The sequence below is a fragment of the Rhipicephalus microplus genome, chromosome 3 (genome assembly GCF_043290135.1).
Source record: "Rhipicephalus microplus isolate Deutch F79 chromosome 3, USDA_Rmic, whole genome shotgun sequence".
In the NCBI taxonomy this organism is placed as follows: Eukaryota; Metazoa; Arthropoda; class Arachnida; order Ixodida; family Ixodidae; genus Rhipicephalus; species Rhipicephalus microplus.
Window position 1 is genome coordinate 174,643,436 of NC_134702.1, and position 20,857 is coordinate 174,664,292.

Here is a 20,857-nt window from a genome sequence, read left to right on the forward strand (position 1 = left end):
GGCGCATCAGTCGGGGGCGCCGTTGGCATAAGCTCATTGTGAGCATACATTTCTTGTGTCTCGTACAGAGCAGCGGAAGTTAGCGGTCGCTTTCAGGGAAGTGCTGCCTGTTTTTGTAATGCTTCCTGATTCCTTGAAGGAGATGGTGTCAGCGGATGTCGTCGATTTTTTAACCGCTCTGAAGAATGCCGTCGACGGGGAACAAAAAAAACGCACATGTGGTGGTGTTTTGTGCCAGGTTGCGACGGTGGCTACAAGTCCTGTGTTGAAATAAGGTTTCTTCAATGTGGCTGCACTTGCGACACCAGTTCAACGAGTGCAGCACCTTTCTTTTTGATTTGCTTGTGCCGCGCGCGGGCTCTGCACTGGCTTTCTTGCTTTTTCGCGGTACAAGTGTACAGTACTGCACAAGTTCTCCGCTGGCCTTCATTTGTTCAAGAGGATGTGCAAAGAGGTGCAGCATGGCGTGCGCCCCTTCCTTCGGACAAGTTGATTGACTGAGTGATTCTAGAAAGGAGGAAAGAAGGCTCCCAATTTCAGTCTGCCTCTTGGGTGACTTGGCGCAGACGACGCTGCGTGTAGTTCAGGACGCGTGTGCAAGAACAGATTAGTCAAGCTCGTGCCACCAATGATAACTTCTTCACCATGTCTATTTTTGGCACGCCTTTATAATGATATAACCTGAAAAAAAGCGGTTCTGTCAGTCAAAGAATCACCTGAATTTTTAACATTTTCTTGCTCTATGGCCTCGCACACATTTAAATAGAAGGCCGCGACAGCACGGGATTGAATACTGAACAGCTGAATCGTCTGCTAAAGCCTGCACAAACAGCCTCTTGAAATCATATACTCATAGAAGCGTCCGACAGCGTTTCTATACCCGGCAACATGACTGACATTATCATGTACAACTAGCAGGCAACCAATTAAAATGCAAACCCCGTAAACACCTCATTTTTTACTGTACAGATCGCCGTTGCCGGAATCATCGACGCTGTCAAGCAGTTTTTTTTATATGACGTGAGTACAGTTGCGGCAGTGTTTTGGTAAACAACGCAAGTGCAGGAAGAGCTCATGGTGTATTGTATTGTAGTGTTGTTTACAATCGATACATGCAGCGTGTATCGATGGCAAACAACACCGCGATGCACACCATGAACTCTTCCTACACTTGCACCTTTGTTATAACAGTAGCCGCCAGGAATTAGAGTCACGGCTGCACCTGCACTTCCTGAACTGGTGCTGCACACCCACAGCATCGCTGGCCCCACTGTGACACTTTTCAAAACTAGTGCAGGCAGTGTAAGCCAAATCGAAGAGACTCTCACTGTTTTGTCCTTGCGGACACCTGCCCGCAAGGACAAAACAGTGACCGCAAGGACAGGTGCCCGCAAGGACATCCTTGCGGGCACCTGCCCGCAAGGATGATTGAGAAAAGTGGGCACGTGACATGCCAAGGGCCGATAAACCACAACAAGAGAATTCTGCAGTTTGCGAAAGGCATTTTGACTCAAGGTACATATGTAATTCATACATGTTTAAGCCAATAGAAAAGTGGAGGTTTCTTCAATTTAACACATTAGCGTGTTTAACGACCTGGTGGGAGACATGCCTCATGAACAGCAAAGCTGCAATGGAAAGAGCCAGACTAAAGCATTACGCATGTTCATTTTCTGCTAACAAGGCTAAACCAGCGTGCTTCGCAGAATAAAGCCAAGAAGGTGTTATGTAATGTTTTCATGTACTGTTTCCAATAAACTTGTATCAAACCACCAGTCTTATATTTTCATACATATACTTCTACTACATTTCAGAAAAACTGTATTTACTTCCACTCTTTAAATTACTATAACGATCCAGACACTGCAACTAATCTGCAAGCGACACACAGGGTTGTTCCAACCAGCCAGTCTGCAGGAGCGATTCCTCTAAACTGCTTTTTATATGACACGTTTTTTTATAAATTCTCGACTTATAAACAGAAAATAAATGAGCCCATCAGAATCAAAACACTCCAGCATTAAACTGAGTGCAGTTGAATCCCTTGCTTGCAAAGAGGCAAGCAGACTACGCGAGAAAAATAAGAATTGATGGATGAATTGATATAACTGCACCCTTTAGATTGGGTGGCGGCTCACGCCACCTAGCCGTAATACTTAGTGAACCAAGAACTGGATTTATCTTTTTTTTTCCTTTCCTTTTCTAATAGTGAAGTTCAGGACTGGTGCTTTGCAGTGAAGAATTTAATTTTCATTCATGCCTTGATTTTATCCACCAATCAGATAACCTCCTTCTAGTTAGTTCTACCCACTTAAAGTCTATCTTGCCCTCCCTGTCCCTAAACTGCAGTGCTTTAAAAAACTCTGCGCCATCATCCTGAACTCTAGGGTGAAGCCCTTTACAGAACATAATCAAGTGTTCGGCAGTTTCCTCATCCTCTCCACACGCACTGCTTACCGTGTCTACCCCTTTGTATTTGGCCCGATAAGTCCCGTCCTGGCTTCAAACAGTAGAGAACTAATTCGAGTATTACCATAGATCCTTTCCTTGGCAGTTTCCTGCTTAAAAGTTTGATAGATCTCTAGTGCAGACTTCTTAATCATGCCCATTCTCCACATATCGGTCTCCGTTTCCTACACCTTCTTCTTAACCGATAGTTCTTTTCGGTTTGGCCCCCTGCTCTTTTTTAAGTAATTGCCCGTCAGCTTTCTGGTTCGCTTCCTCCATTTTGTATCGACATTCCTCATGTACAAGTAGCTGAAAACCTTCCTAGCTCAATGCTCCTCCCCCAATTCTCTCAATCGTTTCTCAAATTTTATCTCTGTGCTAGCTTCCCTGCCCTCAAATGATGTCCATCCCATATCACCTTGTACTCCCTGATTTGGTGTATTCCCGTGAGCTCCTAAAGCAAGCCAACCTATTCCACGTTGCTTAATTTCTAATCTTGCTTAAACTTGTGAAATCATGCACAAGACCGCATTACCGAAAGTCAGACCAGGAACTATGATCCCTTTCCAAATTCCTCTCACTATATCATACCTGTTGTAATTTCACAGTGCCCTATTTTTCATCACTGCTGCATTCCTGTTACCTTTAGTCGTTACGTACATTTCGTGTTCCCTTAGGCATACTCGGTCCCACAGCTTATCTATAAGCCAAGATATTTGTATTTATCTGTTATCTCAAGCGTGACCTCCTGCATCCTATGCTCACTACTTTCATTACCATTAAAATTCATGACTGCTGATTTTTCCTTACTGAATCTGAAATCTAACCTATCTCCCTCATTACCCCCGATGTCCATCAATCTCAGCAAATTTTCCTTGTAGTCAGCCATAGGCACTATATCATCTGCGTACATCAATGCTGGTAGTGCCTGTTCAATGAGTTTTCCTTGCTTGACTAAAGAGAGGTTGAAGCCAAGTCCACTTTCTTCTAATTTGCCTATAATTCTCGTAGGTACATCATAAATAACAAGGGTGACAGAGGACAACCCCGCCTAAGCCCCCGTTTTATCTCTCTGGGCTTGGATACCTGTTTTTCCCATTTCATAACTACCTTGTTACTTTTATAGATATCCTTTAAAAGGTTAGTGACTCCATCTTCCACACCCAATGTGTCTAGTATTCCCCACAAGTCCTCTCGAACTACGCTATCGTACGCTCCCTTGATATCCAAAAATGCTACCCACAGGGGCTTGAGTTCCTTTTCTGCTATTTTGATGCACTGCGTCAGTGAGAACAGATTGTCTTCCAACCTCCTGTGTTTCCTAAACCCATTCTACAGTTCCCCCAGCACCCTCTCATCCTCTATCCATGCCTACAGTCTTTCTTTTATAATCTGCATCGCCAGCCTGTAGACCACTGATGTCACTGTTATAGGACGGCACATGGAGGAAGGAAAAAATACAGGAAAAATAGTTTTTCCTGCCTCCATGGGACGGTAGTTGTTTATGTCATCTTAGTCCCCCTTTCGCAGCGCCAGAGTGCCCGCTAGTTAATTTTAGGAAACTCTATGCATCGCACTTCCCCATTCTCGCCACCTGAACAGAACTCTGCCCGTTCAGCATGTACCCTCCGCCGTCTCCGAGCCCGATAAGAATCAATTTTCATAGCAATTGGCGTACTTACGCACACTGTGGAAAAGAGTCGATCATCACCAAAAAATTCAATCCAGAGAGCGCTATATCACAATCGAAAGTGCACCGCGTTACGTTGCACAGAGCACTATTCGTCGCCGCTGTACGCTGACTTGTGACAGATAAAAATGTTCAGCTGACGGGACTGTTTATAGAAGAAATATTATCATCAGAATTGCTGTAGGTTACACATACCTTCCGTTCATAGCCCAGGTTGAGCGTCGGAATCGGGCTCACTGCGCTACGTTCGCCATATGAGAAGTGCTGCGAACATACCCGAGAACACTCGGAAGGCACAAAATTCTTCCTGTTTAAGCTGACAAGCCATAATCGCCGCTGCTCCTTGTCAACAGGAAAACGATGTAACTTAAAGAGCCCGCAGCCACAAACTCCCCTCGTCTGCTGATGCACGTCGCAAATTGTTTTCGACAGCAGTTTTCGTTTTCTGTAGTTGTTGGTGCACCCACACACAGCACAGTGGCTCCCTGTTGACCTATTATTGACCGACATGGCAATCATTAAAATCTGTGGGTGATAACCCGCAAAATTAACTCGTCAATGACATGCATTCTGCAATCAAAACAGACTCGAAACCAGATATGCCAAACCACTGCCAAACCAAGGAGACGTTTTATCCCTAAATCGACATTTGAAAATCCCTAGATTATCATCATTTAGGTTGATTTAGGCTAGTCGACTCTCAACAAATTATTAGCAAAGTGCAATCTGCGACCAAGATCTTATTAATCTTGTTAAAAGTAAAAATCACTACTAACCATTCATTCAGGTTTTTTTTTTTCTCTGCACGTTCTGTGCAGAGAAAAAAAAGGTGTCACTCTGGCTGTCAGCGCGCGAACCTTATCACAAAGGTCGAGTTTCGAAAAACTGATGCTGTATGCACGTTCTCGACAGAGCGAAGTCGCAGAATGCTTAGAGCGTCCAACCGCCTGAGCTGGAAGCCAGCAGTTGCCAGTCACCGACAAAGCTCTCGTAGAGTCGCAGGAGCCGCATCCTCTCTCCTCGCGCGGGGCAAGGGCTGTTCGTCTGACATTTCCCTGAGGATGTACTACAACGCCGGAGTCAGGGCCCTCTACGCGTTCTCCTTAGTCACCCTGCGTGCGACTCAATGGGAGACTCTCGAGACGGCACATCGCGGCATCATCCGCCGCCTCTTTGGATTGCCTCGAACGTCACCAGTGGGCATGACTTATGCAGAAACGAACCAGTTTCCCCTCTCGCTCAGAGCCAAGGCTTGTGCTCTGCGTCACGTGGAGCGTATGCACATGACGCGAGGGGGCAAGGCGCTGGTCCATCGGCTCCTGTCGCTGCCCGACAATGGTATGGGCCGCAGCGCGCTGGAGTACGCCAGCCTTATCTCCGGAGCCCCTTTCGCAGGACTCCTGCCTAATTCACCACACTGGGACTCCCGGCTGCCCATTTCGATCAGGGTTCCAGGTATACGCAGCAAGGGGCACACACCTCGGGCTGCCCTACTACAGGAAACCTGCGCCATGATCGAAGAAGAGCGGTACTCCGGCCACCTCCATCTGTACACGGACGGCTCGGCTGCTGCTGCCAGCGTCGTTCCGGCGCTCCGAGAGGAAGTGCCGTCTTCCGCTCCCGGCGACATCGACGACCGCTGAGCTCGCGGCTTTGAACTTAGCGGCCGATCAGCTGGCCGACCTGCTGCCGCCATCAGCCGTCGTATTCTGCGACTCTCGGGCGGCGCTCCTCACCCTCGCGAAGGGTGAAAACGGCCCTTCGATCGCGCAGCGCCTCACGCGCAAGTTTACTGTGATCGTGCGAAGTGGGTGTGCTGTGTCTTTCCAGTGGGTGCCCTCACACGTCGGAGTGCGCGGCAACGAGGCAGCCGACGCGCTAGCAAAGGACGCCCCTCCACACCCGCCCAACTTCGTACACAGTTTCGATGTGGCGCGGCAGATTATCGCACGCCACGTCCGCGCTCTTCACCCGGACCCCCGCACAGCAGCCGGCAAACCTGTCGCACGCCTGTCGTCAACGGGAATCGGTCGGCGTGCTCGCGCTTTCTTGCTGCGCCTTCGTACGGGATGCAGCCGTGCAGCGCAACGGCTCTTCAAACAGCGTGGCAGGGGCAGCCCTTCGTGCGTGCAGTGTCCGGCAGACGAGACCGTCGAAGATATCCTATGCCAGTGCCCGGGATACGCGGATATTCGTCGCCGTCTCTACAACACCTACGCGCAACTCGGACTGCCACACGTGAGACCAGAACACATGTTGTTCCCCTCGGCGAACGTTGCGACACTCCGCCGTGCGTTCCATGCGCTGCTGGACATTTTTGGCGACGCAGACCTTTTTACGCGCCTCTAAAGAGGCCCGTTACACACGCACGTGTCGTTGTTTACATCCCGCCGCGCGCCACGCCTCTTCGGACTCCCACGTGACTTTGCCTGCGTAGGCTGCTCCGAGCTGCCTGATGGCCTTTTTTTTTTCTTCTTTCTTCTCCCCCTCCGCTATGGGGGCGTTGCCCCGTCGGAGTAAACACTCTCTCCCCTACCCTCGTGGTCGCGCAGCGCCCAAACTTCCGGTGGTGTGTGTGTGTGTGTTTTTTTTTTTTTCCTCGCTACTCGGGCGCATTCTTCGCCTCCGGCTTCTCGGCGGTCTTTCGGTCGGTTGCGTGTGCCGCGTTTGTTTTCTTGCGCGCGTGATGCGAGTGATCGAATGCTTTTCACTACCCTTCTCCTACCTCTTCTCTTCTGTCTCTTTAATTCCCATTCCCCCCTTCCCTGCGCATAACTGCTGCGGTGCCCTCGATTAAGAGAGGCAGTAACGGAACTGCGCTTTTTTCTTCCTTTTTCCTCTTTTCAAAGCCACTTGGTCGCAGAATGCGGCGCGCACCGAGTGGCGTGCACTGCCACTGACCAGCGCCTTCTCCATTTCGCTCGGCGACAGCAGGAGTGACACCTTGCGCTGCTTCTGGTGCGCGCTCTGTTGAAGTAAAGTCACAAAACACCTACCAGGTAGGTAGAGTGTTCTAGAAGTGTTGGGCGCGCTCCCGAGCTTTGCAGGCACCATCAGAAGGCGCCCCGGTGCTGTTTGACATAGAGTTACTGTATATGCGTTAGTAACTCTGGTTTGACACGCGTTCTCGTGGTCCGCAATATTTTGACCGCCACTGTACAGCCTTGCGTACACTTAATAAAAGTTCTCTGCTGACACGTGTTTATGTGCACTACAAGACAAAATTTATCTTTGTTTCACGCTGCAGCAATCACTCGAGAGGGAGAGCTCATGATATGCGTGTGCTTAACTCTTGTACTTACAGAGTTTAATTTACCACAGTATTCAATGATATCACATTACAAAAATGCTATCTTGTTAACATGGTTTATCAGAACACCAAGACTGTCTTAAATAAACAAAAAAACACGAAATAGCCTATATTATCATTTTTTAAGCTTCTTTGCAGTTGAAAGAGTGTGGTCACGTTGTAATGCTTTTAATCAGGCCGCACAATGACACATTTCCAGAGCCCCACAAAAACCCCTAGACTCAACAATAAAGACGCCAAATCACTGAAGGAGGTTAAAAATTCCTAGATATAGAGATAAATCTCTAGTGTTGGAATAGTTGTAGTGCAGGTTCACACATTCCAGAAAAATGTCAGACCTGTCACCCCGCGTCGGCAGGAAACACTGACGTGCTTGGCAGGCTCAACAGCACTACATTCGTCTGCTCCGGGAAAGCCAACGCATGCTGGAAACGACATACAAGACTGCAAATACGTGCGCTGCACTTCCGATTAAATGAGGCAATTTTCTCACTTCGGCTATGCACTTGACAACACTTGAAATCATTGCCACAGAAGGAGTCTTTTGAGACGGGTCAGCTGCCAGGGGCCGCAGTGCAGCTAGATGCATGCACTGGTTCCCAGCGACAGCCTTCACTCGTGTTCGAAGAGCAAGCTCTGTGAAGCTCTAATTTAGACATTGTGAACAGCCATCGGCTACAACACACGTGGCGTACAGCTAGGACTTTCGCAAAGAAGATTTGTGCTTGGGTTTGTCACTTACTCGAAAATAACCGGCCCATATTCAGAAATGGGGGAGGCCGGGGTACAGAGGTAATTGAATTTATGCTGAAAAAAAAAAAAAAAGATGCTATGTTCAGTCTTTGACATGTAATGTACGTCTTGTAATTGCAACAATATTTGCCCATTAGAAGTTAACATAATGTACGTGCAAAAAAAGCAAGAACAGCTAACCAAATATTCTCTTGTCATAAAAATAAATGGCGTGTGTCGACGCCCTTCACGGCCAGAAGCCAGCCCTTGCTCGCTCATTCTCAGATTGTCATCGCCACTCTTTCGGAACAAACACTGATGTAATTTCCGCTAGCTGCATTGCAGGCGGAGAAACTAGGCTCATGATGCTAGCACATAACCAGTTATTAATGTTAGATCATTCTTCACCCCCGATATTAACTCTCGGTACTAATGGATAATGTACTTTGCGATTTTATATGAGCACAAGATATAAATGGGTTAAAGATTGCAAGCATTTTTATGACTGATGAGAGGTATTTAGTGTCTTTGAAGCTGCTAAATTCATATTGAATAAATGCAAAAAAGAACACATTAAATTGGCTGGTATTGGGGAGCGGAGATCAGCCCAATGTCTAAGGAACAGGCTGAGGCCGCGTGTTTTGTAAACATATCCCTATAGATGTATGGGTTGAATGCGGGCCGCTATTGGCTGAAGGTAGTCACGTGATCTAAACCATCTTTCAATATTTTTGTTTTTTGAGCTAATCTACAACTGCACTAATAGCTAAAAAATGGATGGCACCTCTGCGATGAAAAAGTAGGTGTCAGCATGAGATGTTGGTGGTCAGCTTCACCCACTGCCATCACTCTCTCCAAATGAGAATTCGCATAGGTGATTTGTCCAATTGCGCTCACTTGTTTTCCTAATTTCAAGCATTTTTCAAGATATCTGACTTTTCCCATGCAGACCATCTTTGTCGCTAGTTTTACGCTTAATATTAATTGTGAATAATTAACCTTTCAACACCATAATATCATTATTATTAGTTGAGGGCGCCCATAATTTAGGCCACCTGGAGTATTTCAACGTGTGCCCAAATTTAAGCAGATGAGCCTCAACCATTTTTACCTCCATTGAAAATGTGGTTGCCGCAACAGGGATTCAATTCTGCGACATGCAGAGTGGCAGTCGAGCCCCATAAATATTGGGCCACCACGACTGCTAGTTTTAAGTCTGATACTTGATCCTTCTCGTAAATATTATTAGGGACTCTGGCACCGTTCCTCAGTCAAAAACATTGATTGGGTAGTACTAATAACAATAAACATTTAGTTCTAAATATGGTTAGTATTCGCATTAGCCAAGAAGTGCTACAGTTCGAGTGAGAACTAGCTACCCCATGCCACGGTTACATCAACGGAGGTGATGTATTGCCTTAGGTTGTAAGTGAGTATAGGTTGTAGTACATAGCTACGACCTTATGCATGCTCACAAGGACGCACCCCACCAATCTACACTACATTACAATGTGCACTTGTCCATATGGATGCCATAGCTTGCAGTGATTAAGCAAGATAATCACGGGTTTAGACGTAGCGTATGTTGCCATAGTTCAATTCCTCAATGCATCTTCTGCCAATTCACATTGCAGACATGTCAGACCTTCGAAATCTTGGCATGCCTATGCAATTACCCAGTAGAAAATTCTGATTGCCACTGACATATGTCTGTTGAAGTGGTATACGTTAAGAAATTCAATGTCGAGGTACTTGAAACTATTTTACACACTTTGTATGTTACTCTCTGGAATAAATCTGTATTCATCAATCAACCTTTCTTTCCTCTTTGGCAAAATGAACGCCCCTGATATTTAGCATTTCTTCTGTGTATGAAAATGGGACATGTTTCCTTTAGCATTGCCTCTTCATGAAAAGGGTAGGCTGCATAGGGTACAGAAAAGGCTATACACTCCTGTGTGGGTGTGCAGACAACTCACGAGGTTGAATCTCTCAATAAATACAGCGAGACACGTGTGCCAATAAAAAAAAAGTGCTCGCCTTTGTGTGTGTGTGTATGCGAAGACGTCCATACATTCACGACTTGTCATCGTTTATTTATGCGCACGGCGACACAGGAATGCATTGGCCTAGTATTAACCAGTGCTGGCGGAAGCGCATTGCAAGTAACGCCGGTATAGGTAACACGTAACTTTTCTTGCTAATTTAGTAACATACTTTCTAGAATTTTATTGCTGTTAACATTTTTCGGAAATACAAGCTGTCATGTTACTGCTTACTTTTCATTCCAGCTATCTCTGCCATCCTACACAAATATCTTTTGTCTTATAGGCATCACGTTCCCAGAGCTATCCTGCTATTGGCCAAACAGCTGATAGCAGGATATCAGTGTCGTCCCATGCATCCTTTAAACGCTTACTTATCGTAGCTGTGCACGTACTTACCAAGAAGCGATGATGATGAAGTTTGGTGCTTTGTGGTGCAAGGGCCATTTGATGACCAAAGAGCGCCAGTTCATGGGGCAAGAGATGTGAACAATGATTGTGATTAGCGGCTGTATAAGGGCCTTAAAATTCCTCGCCCTAAGGCATGTAAAAACATAGAAGTAATAAAATCATGAGCATGTCATGAAAAGTGTGTGGTGTTAATGAATGACGAAAGTATGTGATAATAAAAACCATGGTGGGCACGTATGGCATAAGAACCAGTGCCTCGATCGTTCACACCCTTGCTTCCAAGGGCCGTGAGGCAAGTGCTTTGTTGAGTGTAGCCACCGCAGCGAAGACCTCTCTGGAGAGGTTGGGCTACGGAATGCCCGGGTATATGATATCAAAAGTACAAATTTCTTTTAAAAACGCTAACAATGATTTATGACTAAAAAGTGGTTCCCTACCAATGAACATTGCAGGATGTAGTGGTATCTGTTGTCGGTAGGGTAACGGAAAGTGTTGTCTTCTCAGCGTGTCTAATTCTTTACACTGGATTAAAATGTCAAGTACAGTGAGTGCTTCTCCACATCTATCACACAAAAGTGGATTGCCCCCAGACAAAAGAAATGAATGTGTTGTATGTGTATGTCCTGTTCTTAACCTTGTAAGGATTACTTCTGTGTGGCGTGACTTTGATACTGGCAGCCAATGACCAAGTTGCGGCTTGATGACATGCAATTTATTATCTGTGTGTGTGTCCCATGTGATCTGCCAATAGCCTCTGAGCTTTCGTTTTAAAAAAGGTTTCAAATCGAGTGCAGGAACTGGTATCGACGTATTGGAAGCGGTTTTGTCGGCGGATCTAGCTAGCTGGTCCACCAGAACGTTGCCTTGAATTTCGCGGTGTCCTGGCACCCAGCAGACTACAACATGCTGCTTAAATGAGTAGACTGTGCATAAGAGCGAATAGAGCGAGACAAGGACAGGGTTCTTGTGCTTTTCAAGAGTTTTCAGAGCTTTTACTCCGCTGAGGGAATCTGTATATATTATTGCCTTCTGTAGCTTTATTTGTTTAATGTGTTTGACGGCCGCGAGTATCACATAAGCTTCGCCGGTGAAAATGCTTGAATCAGAGTGCAGAACGCCAGCTTCCAAAAAGGATGGGCCCACGGCTGCGTACGAGACAGAAGTGTTGGACTTGGAAGCATCCGTGAAAAACTCAGGACATGTGTATTTCTGTTGTAGTTCTAGGAAGTATGTCTGGATGTATGCAATTGGTGCATGCTTCGTAACCTTTAAGAAAGACACGTTGCAATCTATTACCTGCCGTTGCCACGGTGGCAGGTACACTGCAGGAGCCATCAAACGGCGTTCAAGTGGCACACCAGTTTCTTTCGCTAGGCCCCTCACACGTAGTGAGTAGGGTAGTCCCATAGAAGGCCGTTTTTCAAATACAGCAAGGCTTGACATGTCATTAATGAATGTGATTGGTGATTCTTGTCTGCATTTACATTAAGATAATATTTAAAAGACATGTAACATCTCTGTAGGTGGAGCAACCATTCGTTCGATTCCACGTAGAGGCTTTCCACGGGGCTAGTGCGAAAAGCACCCGTGGAGAGACGGATGCCTAGATGTTGAACAGGATCAAGCATTTTGAGGGCAGTAGGTGTCGCTGACTAATATGCTATTGCTCCATAATCTAGGTGGGTACGTACGAGGCTTTTATACAAATTCATTAAACACTTCTTGTCACTTCCCCACGTAGTGCGAGACAACACCTTTAGAATGTTCATAGCTTTTATGCACTTGTTTTTTAAATATTATATGTGTGGTATGAAGGTTAGCTTGGTGTCTAAGTTTAGGCCTAAGAATTTGTGTTCGGTATTAACGGAAAGACGTTGACCATGCAGTTGAATATAGGGTTCGGGATGAATGCCTCTCTTCCTGGAGAACAAGACACACGTGCTTTTCTGTGCATTCAGACGCAAACCATTTTCTTCGCCCCAATCGGAAACTTTGTTCAAATTAAGCTAAACCTGGCGCTCACACAAGGCCAGATTGCAAGATCTAAAGCCAAGCAGGACGTCATCGACATATGTACAATAAAACATATTACGAGGGATGGACAAGCGCAAGGAATTCATTGTGACGAGAAAAAGTGTGCAACTAAGTACACCACCTTGAGGCATGCCTGTTTCCTGGACAAATGTTTGGGATAAAACGCTGCCCACTCGGACACGGAATGTCCGGTTTGGCAGGTAACTTTCAATTATGTTAAACATTCTTTCGCACATGCCAAGGTGGCACAGGTCTCTAAGTATTCCAAAGCGCCATGTTGTATTGTAAGCCTTTTCTATATCGAGGAACACAGAGAGAAAATGTTGTTTATGAACGAAAGCATCTCTGATCTGTGCCTCGATACGAACAAAGTGGTCTGTGGTGGATCTACCCCATAGAAACCCAAACTGAAATGGGTCGAGTAAATTGTTTGTTTCAAGGAAATGTACAAGTTGGCAGTTTTATCATTTTTTCGAAGACTTTGCACAAGCAGCTTGTAAGATAGGCCTATAACTCGAAACTGAAAAAGGGCGTTTGCCCTCTTTCAAAATGGGAATAATAAAAGCCTCTTTCCAAGAAGCAGGAATAGCGCCAGAAAACCAAATAGCATTGTACAAACCAAGTAAAATTTTTGTGTTTCAATTGGTAGGTTTTTTAACATTTTGTAAACCACACAGTCAGAACCTGGGGCAGAATTACTGCAGGATGATGATGATGAGTGGCGCTTTGTGGTGCAAGGGCCAATTGATGGCCAAAGAGCGCCATTTTGATGAGTAGAGATGCGGACAATGATATGTTGCGTGGCTGTATAAGGGCCTTAAAATTCCTCGCGATAATGCGGGTAAAAACATAAGTATTAAGATCATGACAGTGGCGTGATATGCATAGTAAAAAGGGTGACAAAGGTTTTGATAATAAAACATGTAAAAATATTTGGCACTAGCACAAGTGCCTCATCAGTGCCCTTGTGTCCAAGGGCTGCGAGGCAAGTGCTTTTAAACGTAGTCACTGCAGCAGCAACCTCTCTTGAGAGGTCACGCTACGCAATGCCTGCGTATATTACATGGTAAAAACCGACATCTCTTAAAAAAGCTAGCAATGATTTATGGGTGAAAAGTGGTTCCCTACCAACAAACACTGCGGGGTGTAATGGTATATGTTGTCAGTAGGGTAATAGAAAGTGTTGTCTTCTTAGAGTGTCTAATTGTGTACATTGGATTAAAACGTGAAGAACTGTTAATGCCTCACTACATTTGTAACACAATGGTGGATCGCCACCGGACAAAAGATGTGTGTGTGTGTGTGTCGTGTATGTGTGTCCTATCCTGAGTCTTGTTAGTGTTACCTCTGTTAGACGTGATTTTGATACTGGTGGCCAATGGCCAAGGTGTGGCTTGATAACGTGTAGCTTGTTTTGTGTGTGTCTATCCCACTTGCTCTGCCAGTAGTCCCTGAGCTTTCGTTTGAGAGACGGCTTAAGATCAAGGGCCGGGATTGATATGGGTGTGCTTTTGTGGACGGATGCAGCGAGCTGATCCGCCCTCACGTTGGCTTCGATCTCACGGTGCCCTGGCACCCAGCACACTACAACATGTTGTTTGAGTGTGTACTCAGGACGTGTGTATTTGTGTTGAAGTTCCAGGAAGTATGTTCGAATATGGGCAATAGGCACATGTTTTGTGACTTCTAAAAAAGACACATCGCAGTCAATAGCCTGCCACTGCCACGGTGGCGGGTATGCTACAGGAGCCATTAAACTGTGTTCGAGTGACATTCCACTTTCCTCAGCTAGACCCTTCAGGTGAATTGAAAAGGGCTGCCTCATCGAAGGCCTGTTTTGAAACAGAATAGAGCTCGACAAATCATTAATAGTAGAGTATGAGGGGTGCTGCTTGTCTGCTTTCACCTTAAGGAAATAAACAAAGGACATGTAAGTTCTTTAAAAATGAAGCAACCACTCATTTGACTCAGCATAAAGACTTTCTACGGGGCTGGTGTGAAAAGCACCCGTAGAAAGGCGGATGCCCAAATGGTGCACGGGGTCGAGCATCTTCAAAGCACTTTGAGTCGCAGACTGATAAACAACGGCCCCATAATCTAAGCGGGTGCGAATGAGGCTTCTATACAGGTTCATGAGACATTGCCTGTCACTACCCCACGTAGTACGTGACAACACTTTTAAAACATTCATGGCTAAACATTTTGTTTTTAAATACTTGATGTGCGGTACGAAGGTCAACATGTTGTCCAATATTAGGGCTAAGAATTTATGCTCCGCATTTACAGACAGATGTTGACCGTTTAGTTCAATGTCGGGTTCTGAGTGCATGCCTCTCTTTCGGGAGAACAAGACACACATGCTTTTTTGTGGGTTCAGTCGGAATCCATTTTCCTCTGCCCATTTGGAGACCTTGTCTAAACCTAACTGAAGCTGCTGCTCACACATTGCCAAGTTGCATGACTTGAAGCCAAGCTGAACGTCGTCGACATATGTACAATAGAACATATTGCGGAGGATGGACAGGTGCAACGAATTCATTTTGATAAGAAAAAGTGTACAACTAAGTACACCACCTTGCGGCACGCCTGTTTCCTGGACAAATGTTTGGGAGAGAACACTGCCCACACGGACACGGAATGTACGATTGGACAAGTAGCTTTCGATAATAGTAAACATCCTGCCATGCACACCAAGGCTGGACAGGTCTCTTAATATTCCGAATCTCCATGTCGTATCATAGGCTTTTTCGATGTCGAGGAACACAAAAAGAAAGTATTGTTTGTGGACGAAGGCATCTCGGATCTGTGCCTCGATACACACGAGGTGGTCAGTGGTGGATCTACCCTCTCGAAACCCGCATTGGGATGGGTCGAGCAGATTGTTCGTTTCAAGGTAATGTACAAGTCTGCGATTTATCATTTTTTCAAAAAGTTTACACACGTAACTTGTAAGTGCGATTGGCCTGTAACTACTAACGAAACATGGATCCTTGCTTTGCTTTAAAATCGGAATAATAATGGCTTCTTTCCACGCAGCAGGGATTTCACCGGAAAACCAGATAGAGTTATACAGGAAAAGCAGAGTTTTTTGTGTTTCAGAAGGCAGTTGTTTTAATATTTCGTATACTATATGGTCCGAGCCTGGATCTGATTTATTGCAAACATGTAGCGATGCTTGTAACTTGGCCAAACTGAAAGGGTTGTTGTACGACTCATGTTTAGAGGATTTTCGCTGAAGCTTCTCTTTTTCGATTTTTCTTTTGTGTCATTGAAAAGCTGCAGTATAATGCGACGAACTGGACACCTCTTCAAAGTGGGCACCGAGGAAGTTCGCCTGGTCTTCCAAGGTGTCCCCTTGTGTGTCTACAAGAGGTAGGGAAGATGCGTGTCGTCCTGTTACCTTGCGAACCATGTTCGAGACTTTAGTTTCTTGTGTATATGAAGTGATGCCTGATAAAAACTTATGCCAGCTTTCTCTCCTAGCCTGCCGGCACGTTCTCCTGCCTTGGGACTTGATTTTCTTAAAACTTTTAAGATTCTCTGCTGTCGGTGAGACCCGTAGCAATCTCCACACTTTGTTTTGTTGTTTGCGTGCATTGCCAGGCAGTCCAGAAGTTTGCGGGATGCATTTCATTGCAGCGTCAGTCAGAAAAGCAGAAAAGTATTGTACAGCTGCATCTATGTTTAAACCAGATAGGTCAGTCCAACTTAAGTGAGTAATCTGCGAGAACTGTTCCCAATCAGCTTTGTCAGTGATCCATCTGGGGACCTGTGGGTGATATTCATTTGATTTGGGTGTGCTTAGCGTTACGGGAAAGTGGTCACTTTCCTAAGGATTATTGATGACATTCCATGTCAGTAAAGGAAGGAGGGATGGTGGGACAATGCTAAGGTCTATTGACGAGTAGGTATTGCTGGCAAGGCAGTAATATGTGGGCTCTTTCCGATTTAAAAGGCACGTGCCAGAAGTAAAAAGGAACTGTTCGGAGGGATGGTGGGACAATGCTAAGGTCTATTGACGAGTAGGTATTGCTGGCAAGGCAGTAATATGTGGGCTCTTTCCGATTTAAAAGGCACGTGCCAGAAGTAAAAAGGAACTGTTCAATCAGGCGACCTCGAGCATCGCAGCGAGAGTCACCCCATAGATTGCTATGTGCATTGAAATCTCCAAGGAGGATATAAGGTTCTGGAAGTTTATCTATTAGGGACTGGAATTCACGTTTTTCAAGATGGTAGTGTGGAGGTATGTAGACAGAGCAGATGGTCACGAGTTTGTTCAGGAGGACTACACGAATAGCCACTGCTTCAAGAGATGTTTCGAGTGGTAGATGAGTACATGCAATCCCTTGATTTACTATAATGGCCACACCACCAGATGACGTGACGGCTTCATTCCTGTCCTTTCGAAAAATGATATACTGGCGTAGAAAATTAGTGATCTTGGGTTTTAGGTGTGTTTCTTGTACACGCAGCACTTTTGGTGACTGTTTATGTAAAAGTTCTTGAATATCGTCAAGGTTTCTCAGTAGTCCTCTGACGTTCTACTGTAAAATTTGTGTCTCCATTTTTAATGTAGTTACGTCCTGTGTGTACAGAAACGTTGCCTTAAGTTACAGGGCCTGTTGGGGCCCCGTAATACGGGTTTTCTCTTTCTTGCTTCGCTCGAAAGAGCTGCGCCTTTCCTTCGGCGTGTGGGGCGCCGGAGGAGTATGGCTTGTGTCCATCACCTCTTCTGAGGTGGTGGATGGTGCCTGCTTGGCAGGCACATTTATGGCAGTTTCGGACCTGACTGTACTTGCAGTGGTCTGTGGTCCAGCAGTCTCTGAAGTCTGCTGGCCCTTTTGAACAGGAGGCGGAGCAGTACAGACTGCTCCAGCCGGAGGCGCTTCTGGCACAATCGCAGTCACACTTGGTGTGAATCTCGCGGGTGCCGAAAGACGTGGCACGGCGCCACGTCGGCGAAGGAACGTTCAGAATTATTGTGTGTAGAAAAACGTTCACGTGCCTCTTGAAATGACAGGTTGAACTTGACCTTAAGTTCTAATATTTGTTTCTCTTTTCTCCATGCAGGGCATGATCGGGAGTAGGCAGCGTGATCTCCTTCACAGTTAGCGCAACAGGCTTCTGAAGTGCACTTTTCGGATACATGTTCACAAGATGCACACTTCGCGCACCTAGCGCGCCCTCTGCACGTTTGGGATCCGTGTCCGAAGCGCTGACACTTGAAACATCGGCGAGGATTCGGTATATAAGGTCTGACAGGAAGCTTGCAGTAACCAGTTTCAATAGAGTCGGGAAGGTTGCTTGTACCGAAGGTAACTATGATGCGCTTTGTTGGGATCTGTTTATTATCTCGCCTGATTCTTATTCTTTGTACTTTCACTGCATTTTGTTCTTGCCACCCTTCGAGCAATTCACTTTCAGATAGCTCGAGGAGGTCATCATCAGATATGACACCACGCACTGTGTTCATCGACCTATGTGGGCCCACTGATATTGGGATGTTATCAAATGAAACGAGTTTTGAGCTTGTCGTACTGAGTCTTGTCGCGAACTTCTAGAAGGAGATCGCCATTCCCCATCTTAGTTACTTTATAGCCAGGGCCAATTGCATCTGTGAGCGTTTTCGAGACAATAAATGGTGAAATAGATCGAACTGTTTTCTTTTCATTTTGGCTGTGGATTACATGGTACTTGGGGAAGGTTTGTTTAGGCTGTGCAGTAAAGAAGCTGTCATCAGTGCGCCACCTTTTCAGGCGGCGATCAGGGAGTGCAGGAAAAGGGTTTTCCATAAGAAGCATTTTAAATTCAGCGGCGATGGTCGCCCCCCACCACCGAGCCCAACAAGGGGACGCTACAAGGTTGAATAGTGAACACTTGGAGACACCAGCCATGCATCGCCGCTATAACCGAATATAACTACCCAAGGTCGGGTAACTACACAGGGTTAACCCTCGCCGCCAGAAAATTTGGAAGTAAACGGAAAAGAGAAGATGACAGGACAGATAAAAAGTGAGAGATAAAGACGAAGATGTAGGTAGAGAGAGATAGGAAAAGGCGACTGCCGATTTCCCCTGGGTGGGTCAGCCCAGGGGTGCCGTCGACGTGAAGCCGGGGCCAAAGGGGTGTGTTGTCTTTGCCGGGGGGCCTTAGAGGTCCAATCACCCAGCGTCAGCTCAACCCCCAGGATCCCCTTTTCCTCGGACACGGCAAAGCCACGCACGGCTAGGCGTGGGAGGGAGTCAAAACTCCCCCATTAGCTCGGGTCCGTGGTGTTGCTACACACGAAACGCCTACTTGCGCAGGCGCCCCTGCGGGGGAATTACTGCAGGAGTTTAAAGATGTTTGGAGCTCAGCTAAGCTGAAATCTTGGTTGTACGCCTCGTATTTAGTACATTTGTTTTCGAATTTCTACTTTTCTATTCTTGTTCTGTATTTTTGGAAAGCGTCAGTATAGTGTGACGAGCTGGACACCCGTTCGAAGTGTGCACCGAGGAAGTTCGCCTGATCTTTAAAGGTGTCACCCTGTGTGTTTACGAGTGGGAGTGTGTGTGCTTGTCATCCTGCTACCCTACCAACAATGTTCCAGACTCTAGCCTCCTGTGTATATGAATTGATCCCCGATAAAAACTTCTGCCAGCTTTCTCTTCTGGCCTGACAACGCATTATCCTGCCTTATTTTCTTCAAGGTGTCAAGATTTTCGGCTGTTGGTGAGTTCCGAAGAGACCTCCATGCCCTGTTCTGTTCCTTTCGCGCATTACGACACTCTGTGTTCCACCATGGGAGGTGTCGTTTGCCGGGCATTCCAGATGTTTGCGGTGTGCACTTGGCTGCTGCGTCAGTTAGAAAAGCTGTGAAGTACAGCACAGCTTCATCTATGTTTAACCTAAATATGCCTGTCCAACTTAAACGTGCAGTGTTATGAAACTGTTCCCAGTCTGCTTTGTTTATCAGCCATTTGGGAACATGTAGATAACATTCATATGTTGTTTGTGAACTCAACACTACAGAAAAATGGTCACTTCCATAGGGATTATTTATGATTTTCCATTTAAGTAGTGGTGGGAGTGAAGGTGATATGATGCTGAGGTCTATAGATGAGTAAGTTTTGTTGGCGACGTTATAGTATGTTGGCTCTTTCCTATTCAACAAACAGGCACTAGAAGAGAAGAGAAACTGTTCAATGAGACGACCTCCTGTATCACAGCGAGAATTGCCCCACAGTCCATTATGTGCATTTAGGTCCCCAAGGAGCAGATAAGGTTCAGGTAGTTCGTCTATTAAAGACTGGAATTCACGTCTTTCAAGACGGTGGTGCGGAGGTACGAGCAAAGAGCAGATGGTGACGAGTTTGTTTAAAAGTACTGCTCGAACAGCCACCGCCTCAAGGAATGTCTGGAGTGGCAAATGTGTACACGTTACTCCTTGATTAGTCATAATGGCTACGCCACCGGATGACGCCACAGCATCATCTCGATCCTTTCGGTATATGACTTGAGCACGTAAAAAATTTGTATTGGAGTATTTTAGGTGTGTTTCCTGTACACACAGAACTTTATTTGTATAAGAGCTCTTGGAGGTCGTCGAGGTTTTTAAGCAGTCCTCTGACATTCCAATGTATAATTTGTGTTTCCATATTGGAAGTAAAGTAGTGCTGTGTGTACATTAAGGGAGTGACTTGTTTAAGCTGAAAGTTCGAGCTCAAGTAACAGGGCTACCAGGCCTTGTTACGAGATTTTCAGTTCTCTTGGCGTGCTCCAGAGAGCTGCACCGCTCTTTCAGCACCAGGGGTGCCGCCGTATTCATTGCCTCCTCGAAGGCACTGGATGCCCGCTCATGCGAGCTGGTTGTTCAAAGTTTGGGCCTCGCCTGACGAGGTGAGGCCTTGAGACCAGAGGACTCTGGAGTCTCTCGTCTCTGTTCAATAGTAGGCGGAGTAGACTCAACTACTGCCGCGTTGGGGGCAAGCGCCACAGCCAACGGCTCGCTCTGCGCAGGCCGAAGGAGTGGCGAGGGCTAGTGCGACGCTGCCCTCTGGCGCGCCAGGGGGCAGCGTCATTTGTGGGGCAATAAATTGGCGAGTCTTCTGCTTGCTTCTTTAAATGTAATGTTTTCTTTTATCTTTATTGTGATGATCTCTTTTTTATTTTTCCAGAAAGAACAGGATCGTGAGTATGCGGCATGAT

At 46.1% G+C, this 20,857-nt stretch overlaps 1 protein-coding gene across 5 annotated transcripts in view; it reads right to left on the reverse strand.

Moving 5' to 3' along the window:
* The window catches only part of LOC142804039 (uncharacterized), a 118,336-nt gene that overhangs the window by 46,609 nt on the left and 50,870 nt on the right, over positions 1 to 20,857 (reverse strand). The window contains exon 1 of one of the 5 annotated variants that reach the window (XM_075890549.1): positions 4,915 to 5,048. The exons of 2 other annotated variants lie outside the window; for them this stretch is intronic. In XM_075890549.1, coding sequence (XP_075746664.1) covers positions 4,915 to 4,917 — 3 coding nt within the window. In that variant the 5' untranslated portion in view covers positions 4,918 to 5,048. Of the gene's footprint in view, positions 1 to 4,333; positions 4,834 to 4,914; positions 5,049 to 20,857 lie in introns of those variants that run through there. 2 more of the 5 variants (XM_075890547.1, XM_075890544.1) reach the window with 2 other exon arrangements.